General features: G+C 41.8%; 1 protein-coding gene across 3 annotated transcripts in view; it reads left to right on the top strand.

Annotated features, from left to right (window-relative positions):
* Positions 1 to 596: 596 nt before the first annotated feature.
* LOC139752881 (uncharacterized) overlaps positions 597 to 16,812 on the top strand; it is a 96,742-nt gene continuing 80,526 nt past the window's right edge. For 2 of the 3 annotated variants that reach the window (XM_071668894.1, XM_071668895.1), the window contains exons 1-3: positions 597 to 1,540; positions 7,977 to 8,122; positions 13,115 to 13,228. In XM_071668894.1, coding sequence (XP_071524995.1) covers positions 13,126 to 13,228 — 103 coding nt within the window. In that variant the 5' untranslated portion in view covers positions 597 to 1,540; positions 7,977 to 8,122; positions 13,115 to 13,125. The remainder of the gene's footprint in view (positions 1,541 to 7,976; positions 8,123 to 13,114; positions 13,229 to 16,812) is intronic. The other variant, XM_071668896.1, reaches the window with a different exon arrangement.

The following is a 16,812-nucleotide window of genomic DNA, read 5'->3' on the forward strand; positions in this document are numbered from 1 at the left end:
TATATAGTCTGCTACAACAATGTACCATGGATATATAACGGTAGGAGAGAAATGTGAAGTGGTGTTGATAATAGATAGCCCTCCAAGTAATTCTAATGATCTAGAACACAAAATACAATGATAGCAACGAAGAAACAGTCAAGTTGGTACTTAAAGTAGTAAAACACACACTTTTTCAGAGATGGCAAAGGACTACTAATGGGGGATTCAATCACAAAGGAATACACTGGGGGAATTTGGAATCTCATAGAGTTGGGAAGTCATGATGACAAATTTTTTTTGGAGCGGATGAGGAGAATTTTCTATGCCAGCATGTCACTTAACGAACGAGGATGGAAGGTGCTGGTACGCGATCATCACACCTAATCTCCTTGCATACTACCACGGAGATAATGATCTTGTCAACCACACACAGAGTACAACATTATCTGTGATCACATAAACTGGGGAGACAAGAGTTACTGGAACTGGTGGGACATGATGTTGGAAGTGTTTGTGAAACTTACGATGCCGGAGCAAGAACGTGATACGGGAAGATACGGGAAGATACGGGAAGAAATGTTGAGAAAGAAAAAAAGTATGAAGAGTAGTTCAGTAAATGATGTTATAGAGCGAAGTAGCTTGATGTGATGTGCTATGGTGAAGACAGGGGCAAAACTCCAGCAAGCCAGTATTTCAGAAATAAGAAGAGCAAATTTAGTGTTGATCTGATATATGGCTGATGAAATTCAACCCGAGTGAATGTAATGTAATAAGGATGGGACATAGTGAACAATGGCTTCAGTTAGAATACAATCCGGCAGAAATAGGCCACAGGAGTCTCTCTGTGTGTAGGGGGAGGGACTTGGAAGTTGACTTCGTCCCTAATCTGTGGCCAAGGAGACGAACTTTCTGTTGGATGATAGTACATCATCATTCAAGTGTACGGCTCAGGAAATATACAGAGCCCGCACTTGCCATCACACATGAGGCCAAAACTAGAATCAGCTTTCGAAGCTTGGTCGCCGCACTTATAATGATGGCGTTCCGGACCCTACCCCATCTCTAATGTCACCCCTTCCCCTTTCCACTGCTCTCTTATCCCCTCCTCTGCCCCTCACTTACCCCAGCCGCCTGTCACTCCGCTACCCAACCCCAAATACCCCGTTCATGTGCCTCAATCCAGCCCCTACCTTACGACACGCCGCCCCTCCTCTGTTATCCCCCAACCAGCCTCTTTCCTACCCCTCCCCTGGCCCACGCCCTTAGAGCACCAGCGGACGGAGGCGCGCCACCCCTAGTGGGCAGGTGGCCGAGGTCATCACGTGCAGCCCACGCCCGCAGACCAGAGGTGGACGGAGGCGCGCCACCCCTGGCAGCACCAGCCACCGCGCCGCCGCTCACGTGATCCACCTTTCACCATAGAGCTGCTGGTCCCCCTGGCCTGAGCCATCAAGGTCACCATCATCAAACCCCAGAGGTCGCTTATCTCTCCCTGAGTGTTGAGACAAATCCAGCAGACAGCAAGGGTCTGCAGGGAGGGAGATGGTCGAGTTTTAAGGTACGTTGATAGAAACAATAATTAGGAACAAAGTCTTTGATATTTTCAAGGTTAAAGTCTTAAAATTGCCGATTGGCAACGTGATTTCCACAATGGAAGATCATGTTTAACGAATGCAATAGGATACGTTCAGTGAGGTAGATGAAATCTAGTAGTTAAGGTTAATGCCTCCAAGACCCATTTTCTACCCAACTCTCTATCGAAGACTCCTCTCACTTCTCTCCTATCACGGGTCTGTGATTCCACCTCTTGACTCGATGAACATACTTGGTATTTCAGTAACATCCACTCTTTCTAGGAGGCACCACATTACGGAAATAGCTAAGTCTGCTTCTAAGAAACTAGGATTCCTAATTAGATGTCGAAATTTCTTTTCTTCTGAACAGTTGCTCCGTTTTTTTTTGTTTTTTTTTTTTACAAAAAGGGTTGGTTCGTCCTTGTATGGAGCACTGCTCTCACATCTTGGGGTGGTTTTAGCTCTGCATCCTTACTTGACTGAGTTGAATCGAAAGCGATCCGACTTATAAACTCTCCCTGGCTAACTTCCAAACTTGATCATGTTCGCCTACACCGTAATGTTGATTTCCTTTGCCTCTTCTGTAGGTATTACTCTGGTTGTCGCTCACGAGAGCTGTCTTCCCTTGTGCCCCCCACCACTAAATAGACCACGTGATACTCGGCAAGCTGCTGCATCACATGATTATTGTGTGGTGTGGACCATGGCAACTCAAGGGTGGGCCGTTTTGTTAGCTGTTTCTTTCCCCAAACCACGAAGCTTTAAAACTCTCTACCTTCTTATGTTTTCCCCAGTAACTACGACCTGGCACATTTTATAAAGCAAGTTTTCCACTTCCTCCAAAATACGTAAATACTTTTCTTTGTCTCGTCTTATTCCTTTTCATAATCCTCTCTGTATTTCAATCAAATCGCTTGTCCTTGTTTGGAGCCTCCAACGCAAAAAAGAATATATATATATATATATATATATATATATATATATATATATATATATATATATATATATATATTAAACTTTGTCGCTGTCTCCCGCGTTAGACAGGTAGCGCAAGAAAACAGACGAAAGAATGGCCCAACCCACCCACATAAACTTATGTACATAATCCGTATACTTATATAGTGTCATAATGGGACTTTCCACAAGGAAAAAAAAAAAATCTTAATCATTTACTTCTTTTTTAATTTCATTAATGGTAAATACATATTCCGCTTGTGGATAACTGACAATGAGTAATCAAACGAAATTTTCGAATTTGTTCCTTGCCTCTCACGAGACGATCTAGTGAATGTAATCCGTTGTTTACAATAGCAATATCGTCTGTAGTAATGCTCTTGCGTACAGTAAAAGCCTTCCTTCTTAATCGATGGCTCAAATGTCCTTGAACGATTTTCTTGCTCGTGTATTCTTGAGGTAACTTGGCAAAAAGAAGTCCATTGGAGTCAGGTTTGGGCACCGTGGTGGCTATTTAATCGGATCCCTTCTACCTAAATCCTGACTGTATCAGGTATGTTCTCGTTCAATAAATACCGAATATCTGCAACGAAATGTGGTATGTGGCGCCGTCTTATTGGCAATACGTCATTCGTTTCATGGAGTTTGAATTGTTCTGGGATGGAGTGATTGTGTATTTTAGTAGAGCTATAACAAGTCTCCAGTCCAAATACCCAACACTGAATATTGGTCGTACGATTGTGAGGTGATGAATATCGCACCAACCGTTTACAGAAACCCCGAGTTAATCCCGTTTCCTTTTTTTTTTTCTTTAATATGCTACCGGCAACTGAATGCCTTAACGAAGGCCGTCTCATTAACACGCTATATATATATATATATATATATATATATATATATATATATATATATATATATATATATATATATATATATATATATATATATGTGTGTGTGTGTGTGTGTGTGTGCTTCGACCATTCTTTGTCTGTTCCCTTCCGCTACCTCGCTGATGCGGGAAACAGCGATTATCACTCATATATATATATATATATATATATATATATATATATATATATATATATATATATATATATATATATATATTCTTTTTTTTCATACCATTCGCCATCTCCCGCATTAGCGAGGTAGCGTTAAGAACAGAGGACTGGGCCTTTGAGGGAATATCCTCACCTGGCCCCCTTCTCTGTTCTTTCTTTTGGAAAAAAAAAAAAAAAAGAGAGGGGAGGATATATAAATACCTAAATCTAAGCCAAGTATTCACGCAAAATATTTTATCATTACCCCCATACGATGCAGGACTTCTGGGCCACCCTATATGGATTGACAACTGAGATTCCAAGACACCCTCAGATGACACACACTTCCGGGAAGCCTTCAACAAAGCACCATTTCAAAACAGAATGTTTGGAAAACAGGAAGTACAAGGCATAGAAAACGGAATCGGCGCCTGGATGCCGAACGGACGCATATATACAACGAATGTTATTAATGCACATTCCCAACGAGTGGTATTAAAGGGTGGAAGCATCAGATTGGCTCACCGTGACAAGTGGGGTCCCACGGGGGTGAGTCCAGGGTTCCCATATCATTACCTACGTTATTGGTCTTAAGAGACAGGATTCACCACAGGAATTTCCACATTTGCCGATGATACGAAGTTTTGGAAACTTACCCCAGACGAAAGGGGAGACTACTTAAATACTCAAATTGATTTAAACAAACCAATGGAGCGGCCGATGATACGAAGTTTTTGGAAACATACCCCAGACGCGGCCAGAGCCATGGAAAATGGGCTTCATTGTTGACAAATGTAGTGTAATGCATTAGGTGAGTGAGGAAAAAAAATATCAACAAAAAATGTTGGGTAAGTTAAAAGTAAAAAGAAAAAGATCTTAAGAGTTACAATCAGTAATGACCTACATTACGTAAAGCATGATTTAGGCCTTGACGATAAAGCAAACAAAATGTTTGGTATCCAAGCAAGGAATGAACAGTGCAAACACCATGGATATACCATATTCAACTCTTCAACTACCTAGTCATATTTGAGTTTACTGCTTAGTTCTGGTCACCGAGCTTGATTCAGGACGTGGAAAGATACAACGAACAGCGAAATTGGTTCTAGTCACCTAGAGGTAAACAGAAGTAAAAGGGAGCTGAGAATACAAAATTTCTAAAGAAGAAAAAAAAAATCCTAGATCTAATGGAAGTTTTCATAGTCCCATACAACCTCGACAGCATAAGACCCGGAACTCTCTTCACATCAGATGGAGACTCACTCCCACAATAATACTCGTATGCCACCAGATATCTGTGCGATGAGTATCACTGCCTTTTATATCAGGGCGAGACAAATACTCCAGATATATCAATTATCTGCAGATAAGCCTGTTCACGAGGGACGAACACAATCATATTCCTCTCTAATTTAGTTATCCCTAATCAAGCTCTCCTAATGTCTTAAGTCATTGTATTCTCTCGAATCTTAGCGGTATTTTTTTCTCTTTCAACTGGCGAGGGCTGTGCCAGAGTGAGAGATGGGCGGGTGGTGCTTTCTTATTGTACTGCGTTGTCTTTGTCTGCAATGGGGTTGTGGCATCAGGGCAAACTATTAACTATCTTTAACTAGATAATGTCGTCATGTACCATAAGGTCTTATATCCATCAGTCCATCCCATTTACTCCCTTATACTCATAATCCCTCCCCTCCTTCCTGGCTACAATGCCCTCTATCTTCTCCTTCCTTACTACCACGCCCTCACCATCCTCTCTCCCTCTTCATCACCACGCCCTCACCATCCTCTCTTCCTCCTCATCACCACACCCTCACCATCCTCTCTCCCTCCTCATCACCACGCCCTCACCATCCTCTCTCCCTCCTCATCACCACACCCTCACCATCCTCTCTCCCTCCTCATCACCACGCCCTCACCATCCTCTCTCCCTCCTCATCACCACACCCTCACCATCCTCTCTCCCTCTTGAGCACCTAATAATTACCACGATACCTAAGGCTCTTGTAGCTTGCCCACATTGTGGTCATACTTCACTAGATACCTGGCACTAAAACGCAAGTAGTATGTTCTCTGCTCTGTCTATATCTTTCCTTGTCATACGAGATACAAACCCAGTGACAGGTGTTGTCTGGTCTCCCTCATGGCATATGTGGGATTCAAGTCCCATAGGCTTCTGAGAACCCAGGAAACACTTCTTACTTTTCTTCCTCTTTCGTTCCCACCTAACGATAGACTCGTATCTCTATCAGATGAGCGTAATGGAAGGTTGGGCTGGTGATATCCCGTATGTTGTACTTTTTCTGTGGGGCCGTACCGCTCCCGAGGGTAATTAATGGTGTCTTTGACCTGCACACACTCCCTCATTATTTGGTCCTTGATACTGATCCATTTTTTTGCATGAGGAGGGTGGTGTTTTCCCGGGCATTTTTATCATTTCGCAACATCGTAGCTCGTTTCCTAGAGCTGCCTGCCTCGGGCTGGTGTTCAGTCGAGGTAAGCTGCCCGCCAGACACTCCCTCCCTCCAGGGGAGCTCAGCTCCCACAACGGCTCCCGCGTGTTGGTAGAAGCCTTCGATATCCCTGACGCTCAGGAGATTTACGAAAATGATCTGCTTCGACACGCCTTTCCTCGACCTGGAAAAGATGTCTCAAGACTGGTGGTAATGTGTTCCTCTCCCGGTAACCTTCGCGGTCACCTGTTAGGATGATAAGATCGCCATGTCTTGTGGAGTAGTTGTCGTCCCTCACTCCCCTGGCGTAGGCTTTTCTGTGGAGTGGGTGGCGTCCCTCTCCCCTGGCGTAAGCTTTTCTGTGGAGTGGTTGTCGTCCCTCTCTCCCCTGGCGTAGGCTTTTCTGTGGAGTGGTTGGCGTCCCTCTCTCCCCTGGTGTAGGCTTTTCTGTGGAGTGGGTGGCGTCCCTCTCTCTCCTGGCGTAGGCTTTTCTGTGGAGTGGGTGGCTTCCCTCTCTCCCCCGGAGTAGGCTTTTCTGTGGAGTGGTTGGCGTCCCTCACTCCCCTGGCGTAGGCTTTTCTGTGGAGTGGGTGGCGTCCCTCTCTCTCCTGGCGTAGGCTTTTCTGTGGAGTGGGTGGCTTCCCTCTCTCCCCCGGAGTAGGCTTTTCTGTGGAGTGGTTGGCGTCCCTCTCTCCCCTGGCGTAGGCTTTTCTGTGGAGTGGGTTGGCGTCCCTCTCCCCCCTGGCGTAGGCTTTTCTGTGGAGTGGGTTGGCGTCCCTCTCCCCCCCGGAGTAGGCTTTTCAACTCGCGGTGAGATGGTACACTTTGGCTGACCACTCAGCACACATCAGCCATTTCTCCAAGTCCTCTGTAGAGAAAAATTATACCGTCTATGGCCATAGGGCGACCTTACCTTGTTACTAGGGAGTCCCCATCCTCTATATTTAGCCTTTCTCACCCCCCCGACCTTGTGCTCCCACTGTAAGAAGTGGTCCAACATGCGTCACTGTCCACTTGCATAGGTAGACCATTCCAGTTTCCCATACAGATCTCCACCGCTGTAGCCCCGCGTGGTCTGATGGTTGTGCCATAGCACCATGGTCCATAATGTAGCAGCGTATGGATAAACCTACTCTATTTTACCAATGTGTGGTCCACTTTTCTCTGCTGGACCAGTGTGTAGACCAGCCCTATTAATTGTACCAGCGCGTGGTCCAACCATCTCTACAGTACCAGCATGTGGTTCAACCTTCTCTGTTGTACCAATGTGTGGACCAACATTCTTGTACCAGGGTGCGGACAAGCATTCTCTATTGTACCAGAGAGTGGACCAACAAACTATTGTAACAGTGTGTGGTTCACTATTCTCCACTGTACCAGCGTGTACACCAACCTTCTCTACTGTGCTAACATATGTTCCATTTGAGGTCCTCTTCATAGAGATGTACTACGTCGTTACTCTTGGAGTCTTGGGTTGGAATCCCGCTCTGGGAATCATGGACTCCTGCGTTATTACATCGTGTGTGTGTGTGTGTGTGTGTGTGTGTGTGTGTGTGTGTGTGTGTGTGTGAATTCACCTTTAAGAAGTACTCATCTCTTAAAATAATGAAAGATGGAAGGGTGACAGGAGGTGACCAGACGTGTGTGGTGGATCCCAAGCGGAGGCTGGAGCTGAGACAGAGGGAACACGGCAACCATGAGGCCCCCAACTGAGGGTCCCAAAGAATGCCTCGAAAATGATTTGTATGTTGAAACTTTCTACTGGCATCTGGGGTTGACTTTTCTTTCTTTTTTCACTTTAAACGTTCTGTATCTGGAGGTTGAAAATTAACATAGATCCCAGAGATCTTACATCTGGACCCCTCCGTAGAACATGAGAATGTCTCCCGAACTAGTGGACAGACAAGATATAGAAGTCTAATCGGGAAAAGAGTTGCACCTGACTGCAATTTAACTTGTTTTCTTCTTCTTTTTAGGGGTGTCAATGGAAGATGATCTTCCCCTTCTCCCGGCTCACACGGAAACGTTTTCCAACTCCTAGTGAGTGAAGGTGTTCTGAGGCGACCTGGAGGTTGTATCCCGACTGTTGACGGCGACAGTTATGGACGTATAACTTGGGCAAGTAAGGCCAACAAGAGGTTGTTAGATGTTACTCACAATAAAGGAATCCACTTGGACCTTACTCCTAGCTAGTGTTTCCACTTGGTATCTTTATTGGCAATTATACTGCAGACTGGCCGTTCCGGGTGTATGCGCGTGTATGAGGCCGTCTCTCAAGTTGCATAGTTTAAGGACTCCAGTGCTTCACACACATTTGTAGCCAGAATGCTCTCTCCTCCTCAATAGACATGAATATGATCGTTCAAAAATTTACAGAAATTCATTTGATTCTTTAAAGAAATATGAACTTTCTAAATTTATGAACTTTGAAATCTGTTTGTTACTTATGGTCTACTGCAATTATATTAATGTCATATTTATGTCATATATCATGTACAGCACAACCACTATACATACTTTTTTCCATGCCTTTGATGGTGACTATATGTCATCCACTGCACTAGAATACCTTCGGAAGCTGCATGTCATCTGATCACTGGCAATCCACATAACCTGACACACACCTGCATTTTATCATGTCTTCATGTGTTGCAGTGTTGGAAATAAATATTCACAAATGCTACAGCTACGACTTTATTACTCATACTCCTCCCCCCAAAAATTGCAAAAGATTGGAGAGAACTCTTTCAGATGTGGGATTGATAAAATGGGAGACAATTGTCAATGGTTTCATGAATTTTGTAAACACTACGATGATTTTAGTTAGTTTTCTCCTTGTGACTATAAGTCTGTTATTCTACTTGTTTCAACTGTGAACTGGTAGAATGTTTTCAGAAGCAAAGATGTTCCTCCACTGACTTGAAAGTTTTACTGGAGCTCTCCTAAGCTTCATCCATATCGCTTTCATTTATATCATCCTAAGTTTGCGTCAATAACACTGCGAAGATCTTTGAAATCTGCAAGTCGAAAATTTGGTGTTTCTTTGTGACTCTCATGTTGACCAGCATTACAGGCAATGTTGAAAATCTGCTTAGAAGTGGTTCGCCGGTGATCACTTGTGCCAAACTTTTCTTCTGTTTCAATATTGTCAACGAGATCCTCATTTAGAATTAGAATTAATCTTATATGTTCTTGTCGCTCGTAGGGTTATCAACTTATTGTATTAAGGCACTATCAATTTGGGTAAATCCCACACACCCAAGCTACCGGTAAGGGATTCTCCCCCCTTAGATAATGGTATGTCAAATTCTCTTACTATGATCAAACCATTTTCCTCGCTAAATTATACCATTCATGCTATCTGATGAAGAGTGTTTCGTCTACCTTTGATGTCAGTGCCTGGGACCTATAAACTTATCCTATCGTTATTTCATTTCGAAACATCTTTGATTTCAGTAAAATTTTTCAGCACAGGATTTAGATAAACTTTAACAAAGAGCAAGACAACCCCGGCTACTTTATTTCCTTATCACTGTTAAGTATAGAAATGGCGTTATTCGACGAAGAAATCTCTAAGGTGGAGCGAAGATTCCGAAATGCCGTTAATATCATAGTCTTCCAATACAATTGTCTCCAACTCCGAGAATTGGTTACCATGCTCCGTACGTTAACACATTATTCTAAATACATGATTGAGACTTCTTTTCGTTGTTATGTATGCGTGCAGCAGTGGCAGTGGGGAGCCTGTCCACCTACGTGAACATAATACGTAACCTCGGCTTGTACTGTCCCATCATGGTCGGTACCTGCCTCGTTCCCTGCTTCCATCCTGAGAACGGATCTTATGCTGCTCAATTCTGTGGATCAAGTGCTTACCTAAGACTTATGAGAAATGATTTAGCAGACCCAGAAACTTGAGTTTCCTTATTTCATCCCCGGTAGTTTGGTGACGACTTAACTCACAGACAATGTGTTTACTTAAAAGATGGCGTGATCTGTGGGTGGAAGATCGTCTGTGATAAAGTTTTGGAGCTTGGATTATATGTCCTGTCTGAATAATGGCCTATCAACTTTCTTATATTTTTTCTTTGTTTACGGCTGTGTGGGATGGGTAAGTCGAAAAGTTATCAGAACTGATAAGCGATCAGAAAAGAATTTATGTACTTGTGCAACAAAGTGGGACGTCCTCGTGTGCAATGTTGATGTACACAGAAGGTAACGTCTGACTACGATTACCTGCTGGAGGTGGTGGGTTGGACAAGTTTAGGGGAGCTGAAAGAATGCTGTTAGTTTATGGGTATATAACCTCGAGGATCCTGTATGAGTGTTGAGCCACATAGGATGATTGGTATAGAAATCTCTACATAGATTAGTGTTGGGCATGTTGGTTAGATTCTGCCAGTGGGGAGTATATATATTTGGCAGGGTAGGTGGTAAGGTGAGTTATGGATGTGTTGATCATGTTGTAATAAGTGTTATGTTGTATTGTTTTCCTGGACTGGATTTCCAGGGTGTTGTCATGGTTTGTGATCTGTTATGTAGGAGGTTGTGTATAAACGTCACGAGTCTTCCTTCCTCATGATCCTTGTCTGTCATGCTTTAGGGTTGTGTAGTTATAGAGGAAGGATATGGGAGCAATTTCATGGGTATTTGTGCTTGAAGTGTGAGGGTATGGGAAAAGACTCGGATGTTTGCGTCTTAGTGGCTGCTGTATGTCCACAGCTGTGAGTAGTCCTTTTATGCAAGGGATGATGAGCAATGGAGGCGAAACCAAAGAAGGAAAACGGAGCATCTGACTGATTAGTGTTTTCTGGTGTCAAACCCTCACTTTATTTTCCATGATTATTTAAGTTATAGAAGTGTTTGAATATCTTATCTTTCAGTTTTGAAACAAAAACTATTTTGAGCTAAAAAAAAAAAATACCCCTAACTATTCGGGAGGGGGGGGGGGGGGGTAATCTAGGGGTATTTTTTTTTTCAGTGATAATTCTACCTTAATTTCCAACTTACTCAGAGCCTTTAATGTAAATATTGCCTTCAGCAAAAACAATGATACTAAGAACATCTTGAAAAAAAAAAAAGATTCTGCTGACTTTGCTGAATCACTTGGATAAGCTGTAATATGTTTTATTTTTGGTAGACTTGGTAAGGATCTCTGTTTGACCTGACATAAATATTGTATAAGAACAGGACAGAAATCAAATGCTTTGTTTAAACCTGTTGGAAATTGACCAGTGTATTGATTGGAATAGTTTTAATTCAGTTATAACTGCTTGATCAAGAAAAATGTAATTGAATCACCAAATACAGAAAGAATTGTAATATGAATTTTAGTGAAGGTCTATATAAACTGGATAGCTTTTATTGTTGGCAAAGAGCAACAATGGTCGCAGAACCGAATCTTGGGGCACTCCGCTGATCTCTTCAACTCGTTAGGAAAAAGCGTCCATTGTTCCGTCCTACTGAAATAGTCTATCCAATGAAGGTGTTTCCCCCCTTATTCGGGCTTAGTAATTCAGCTTCATAGTCAGCCTAGTCTAGTATCAACTGCTTTCCGGCAATCCAGATACAGACAGTCCACACAGCTTTTCCATATTTGTTCAGTGCTAAGCTCACTCTCTCATGAATTTCTAAAAGGTTAGTTATACTTGACCTCCTTTCCCTAATACCATGCTTTCTCTCATTTAGGAAATTTGCTCTCAGAAGAAAGTCATCCACTTGTTTTCTAACAATCTTCTCCAGAACCTTACACATTACACTCGTTTGTGAAACCGGTCTGCAATTTAGCCCCTGTTCCTAGACTCCTTTCTTATATATAGGAATGACGTTTGCCTTTTTCCATTCCTTTGGCAATATATCTCTCTCCAGTGATATCTTGAGCAGTAATTCTAGTCGTCTATCAAGCGTATGTGCATACCTCTGTAGCACATATCATGAAATTTCACCAAGATCATGAACCTTGCATGGGTCAAATCTACTTGATGTTCTCATTTTTTTTTTTTTATTTCTCAACGAATTTCAAAACTTCGTTCCCGTTCTAGCTTACTGATGTTGTGGCTATAGTGTCTTCCACTGTGAAAACACTCTTGAACTTGCTTTTCATTTCCTCACCTTTCCTTACATCATTCTTTTTAAATATTTCCCTTTGAATCTTTTAGCCTGATTAGCTGCTCCTTAACTGACAACTGGCTCCTGATAACTTTATGGAATAATTTTGGATTTTCAGCTGCCTTTTTCATAATATTCCTTTCAATTTTTGTTTTTCTTCCTTTCTTCCTATCCTCCTGTACCCGTTCAGTGCTCTTATATATTGCCAGTGTTAGTTGGCTAGGTTGCCCTGTTCGCCACTAAATGTCTTGGACCTCCTGTTCTTTACGATCACATCTTATATTAAACAATTCTTTCCTCTTTCTTGCCATTCCCTTTGTATTTGAGGCTTGCGGTGCCCATGCCTCTACTCCCTCACTGTAAACATCACAGAATCATTCAACACAACGCCCTGCTTCCTGGCCACTGAATGCCCCCTCTCAGTTTACGTGACCATAGAAATAAGTGAGGTTTGTGTAGTTTCTACGACTATAACTCCTTTATTTTTGTTCTGAATGTCAAGTATCTTTTGTGTGAGGATGTATCGGGAGATCGTGTCGAATGCTTTGTTGATACCTGTGGACATTGAAACCAATGAGAAGGCTTAAGGGTGGAATGAAAGATGCCTTAAAGATTTGGGGCCTGAACTTGCTAGAGAATGTGAGGAGTGCAAGGGATAGAATGGATTTTAACTTATGTGGTATACATAGGACGAGGTGCTGTCATTAGGCTGAGCCTGGGAATAAGAGGCGGTCGGGGAAACAACATTAACTTCTATGAGACCCAGTTTTGGATAAAGGGGACTTGTGCTTTGGGTTAAGTATGAATTAAGCAAAAGAGTTGATGTGAGTGGATGAAGTCATTCTCTCGTCTCTACCTGGCGCTCCCTCTCCAAAGCGGGAAATGGCGAATGTTATGAATATATATATATATATATATATATATATATATATATATATATATATATATATATATATATATATATATGTATATATGGGTTGCTCATTCATATTGTCCTTTGATGCAGGAGGGGAGGTGATGCATGGCTCGCGTCACTTGTCTCCAGCAGACGCCGCAAACATGGCGAATGAAAACAAAGCGGGGAAAAATGACACAGTGGGCTTGTTTCTGCAGGCAATGGGTAAGTTAAGAGGAAAGTCACCGTTGGAAGTGCTCCATCGTACTTTCAAGCTTCGGGGAGTTATTTGATGATGGGTAGAATGATGGTAGGTGGTGAGTGGCGACGGGGAGGGAGGTGTGAGTTGTGCGGCCGAGGCTGGGTAGGATTGGCTGCTGGGGAGGGGCGCGGCGATTTGACTTACTGACAGCCATTCTCACTCGTACTAAACTCTGTTTTGACCTCTGCCAATACTCTGTCGTGAATGTTCGATCATGTAGCAAGATTAGGCAACGTGTCTTTTACGGTAGTGATCATTTTATGTCCAGCCAGGAGAGTTAATTTCATTATTTTTTTTTTATTTCAGGGCTTTCAGAATACCTGTCTCAGATTTTATTGTCCATGATAAAGGAAATATGCAAGTTTGTTGCTTATATAGTAAAATTATGTGCTGATAGCATTACACAACTGTTTTGTACGATAAATGATCACATAGAACCATGTAATGGTTTAATGTCTCAAGTTTTCAGTCTGGATACTGGGGAGTATTCAGCCACTTTCCCATTTTTGTTATCACGGTTTTTTCACTGTTCCCTTGACCACAAACAGTTTGATGTAGTTTAAATCGGCTACAGCTTAGTTTAGCTTAACAGTGGAAAATAGTTTATTCTTCCTTTTTATTTTTGAGGAATAAAGTCTTTTGGGATGATGTGGTAGTGATGGGAAACTACAAGATCCATTTAGGTTTATACTCTGAAGTTTTCTATTGAAGTGTACAGAAGAGATGTTGAAAATGAATTTCCCTATTATGTTTCTGCTGTAGTGGTGTAGTGTATGTATTGGATGCCTTTCTGTTGCAATATAATAAGCTTCCTAAATAACACTTGGTAAAATGCTAGTTCAGCATGAAATTGTTGTTAGCTGTGGATATTCACTAATGTTATTCTGGATTCTCTGAAGTGTTCAATGAATGCAACTTTTTAGAACATGAATTTTACCATTCTGTTTTATTGAATGATGATAGACAAGGCTTCAGTAATGAAGTTCATCTATATTGGGAAAAATTTGAAGTTGAGTTGTGCAAGAATAGTTGATATATTTAAAAGGAAATAATGTACTCTATGAAAGCCTCACCTAAAACCCTTAGCAATCAAAAATTTTCTTAATGTACAGTACTGTAGTCAAAATATACCATGCACACCCATGATTGAACATTTTGGAAATGTTACCGGATGTCAGCAAATGAATGACGGAGTGAGCGGCCTTGCAGTCCTCACATCAGTTCAATTTAAAGTTGGTTCACTGTAATTTTTCCTTACACAGTAGCTGCTAGGTACAGTGATAATGGGTTCTGTTGATTTTTGACAAGGGTTTTACATAAATAAACTGCACATTTTGCCTGAAACACAATACTCATTAATATTGCCATCTATGATATCATTGAGAAAATTTAATGTGTGATGTCTTGATTTGCAAACTGTTACTGTTTACTATAACACCTCCATAACATTGCTAAACTGGAATTTATTCATAAATGACTTATAAACTGGTCTACATATACATATACATAATTTTTTCTCATACTTGATTGCCATTTCTTGTTTTAGAGAGGTAGTTCTAGGATCAGATGAACAAAGGCTGCATCCACTCACATTCATTCTCTAGCTGTTATGTGTATTGCACAGAAACCACAGCTCCCTATCCACACCCACACTACACAGACCTTTCCATGGTTTACCTCGGATGCTTCACATGCCATGACTCGTCAACTCCTGCATACCACATCATTCCAGTTCACTCTATTCTGTACAAGTCATTCACCCTCCTGCATGTTCAGGCCCCAATTGATCAAAATCTTTTTCACTACATCCTTCCATTTCCAGTTTGGTCTCCCTGTTCTCCTTGTTCCTTCCACTTCTGACTTATATATCCTCTTTGTCAACCTTTCCTCACTCATTCTCTCCATATGGCCAAACCTTTCAACACACCCTCTTCAGCTCACTCAATCACACAATTTATTACCACACCTCTCATTTATCCTTTCAATACTTATTCATTCAATCCACAGACACCACATATTTTCCTCAAACATTTAATTTTCAGCACATCCACTCTCATCCATACAGCCTTATCCATCTATATCCCATGCCTTGCATCCATATATTATCATTGGAATTATTATACCTTCAAACATACCCATTTTTCCCTCCCACATAACAATATCTCATTCAATACATTCAGTAGTACTCCAAGAACCTTCGCCCCCTCACCCACTTTCTGACTCACTTCCACTTCCATGGTTTCATTCACTCCCATGTTCTCTTTCATGTATCTAAAACACTTCACTTCCTCCAGTTTTCCTCCAGTCAAACTCACATCCCAGCTTACCTCTCCCTCAGCCCCGCTAAACCAAACAATCTTGCATTTATTTTGGTTTACTCTCAACTTTTTCCTTTCACTCTCTCTCCCAGGCTCAGTCACCAACTTCTGCAGTATCTTTTTTTTAATCTACCTTCAGTGCTGAGTATTGTGTCATCAGCAAAAAAACAACTCTCTTCCCTGGTGCTCATATCTCCTATGGACTGCATACTCATCCCTCTCTCTAAAACTATTGCGCCTACGTTCCTCACCACCCCATCCATAAACAACCTTGGTGACATACACCCCTGGTGCAGACCAACCTTCACTTGGAACCATTCATTATCCTTCCTACACCCTTGATAAAAACTTCTCTGATTCTAGCAGCTTTTTTCCCTCATAGTTTGTTCTTAAGACCTTCCACAACCATATTATAAGCTTTCTCCAGATCCGTAAGTGCCACATACAAATCCATATGTTTTATTAGTGTTTCACACACACATTCTTTAAAGCAAAAACTTGATCCACCATCCTCTTTCTCTTTTGAAACCACACTGCTTTTCCTCAATCGGATGATCTGTATGTCCCTTCAACGTTTCATTCACTACTTTTCCATACAACTTTCCAATTGCACTCAATAGACTTATACCTTTGTTGTTTTAACACTCACCTATATCCTCTGCATATGTACACTGGCACTATACATGCTTTCTGTCACTCTTCAGGCACCTCACCATGATTTATACATACTTTGAAAATCCAATGAACAATGCAGTCACCCTGTTTCTTAATAATGAATTTAACTGCATTACCATCAACCCCATGTGCCTTGCTGCATTTCATCTTACTTAAGGTTTTCATCACCTCTTCTCTCTTCACCAAACCACTCTCCATGACTCTCTCACTTTACATTCCACCCTGCATCCACTGCAACGGCCTTGTCACATTTCATCTTGCTTAAGGTTTTCACCTTTCTCTCTTCACCAAACCACTCTCTGTGACTCTCTCACTTTACATACTACCCTGACCCAACTTCCTTACATCTGCCACTGTATCATCAACCACTCAAGAATCCTTCAAAATACGCACTCCATCTCCAACTCACTTCATCTCTAGTTGTTACTACTTTTCCTTTTGGAAAGCCCTTCACTGAATTCCCATTTGTTCACACACACACACACACACACACACATACATGTATGTATTTTGTTTTTTCATGCTAGCGAGTTACAGCTAAAAACGGGTGAAGA

This window comes from Panulirus ornatus, chromosome 13 (genome assembly GCF_036320965.1).
Source record: "Panulirus ornatus isolate Po-2019 chromosome 13, ASM3632096v1, whole genome shotgun sequence".
NCBI lineage: Eukaryota > Metazoa > Arthropoda > Malacostraca > Decapoda > Palinuridae > Panulirus > Panulirus ornatus.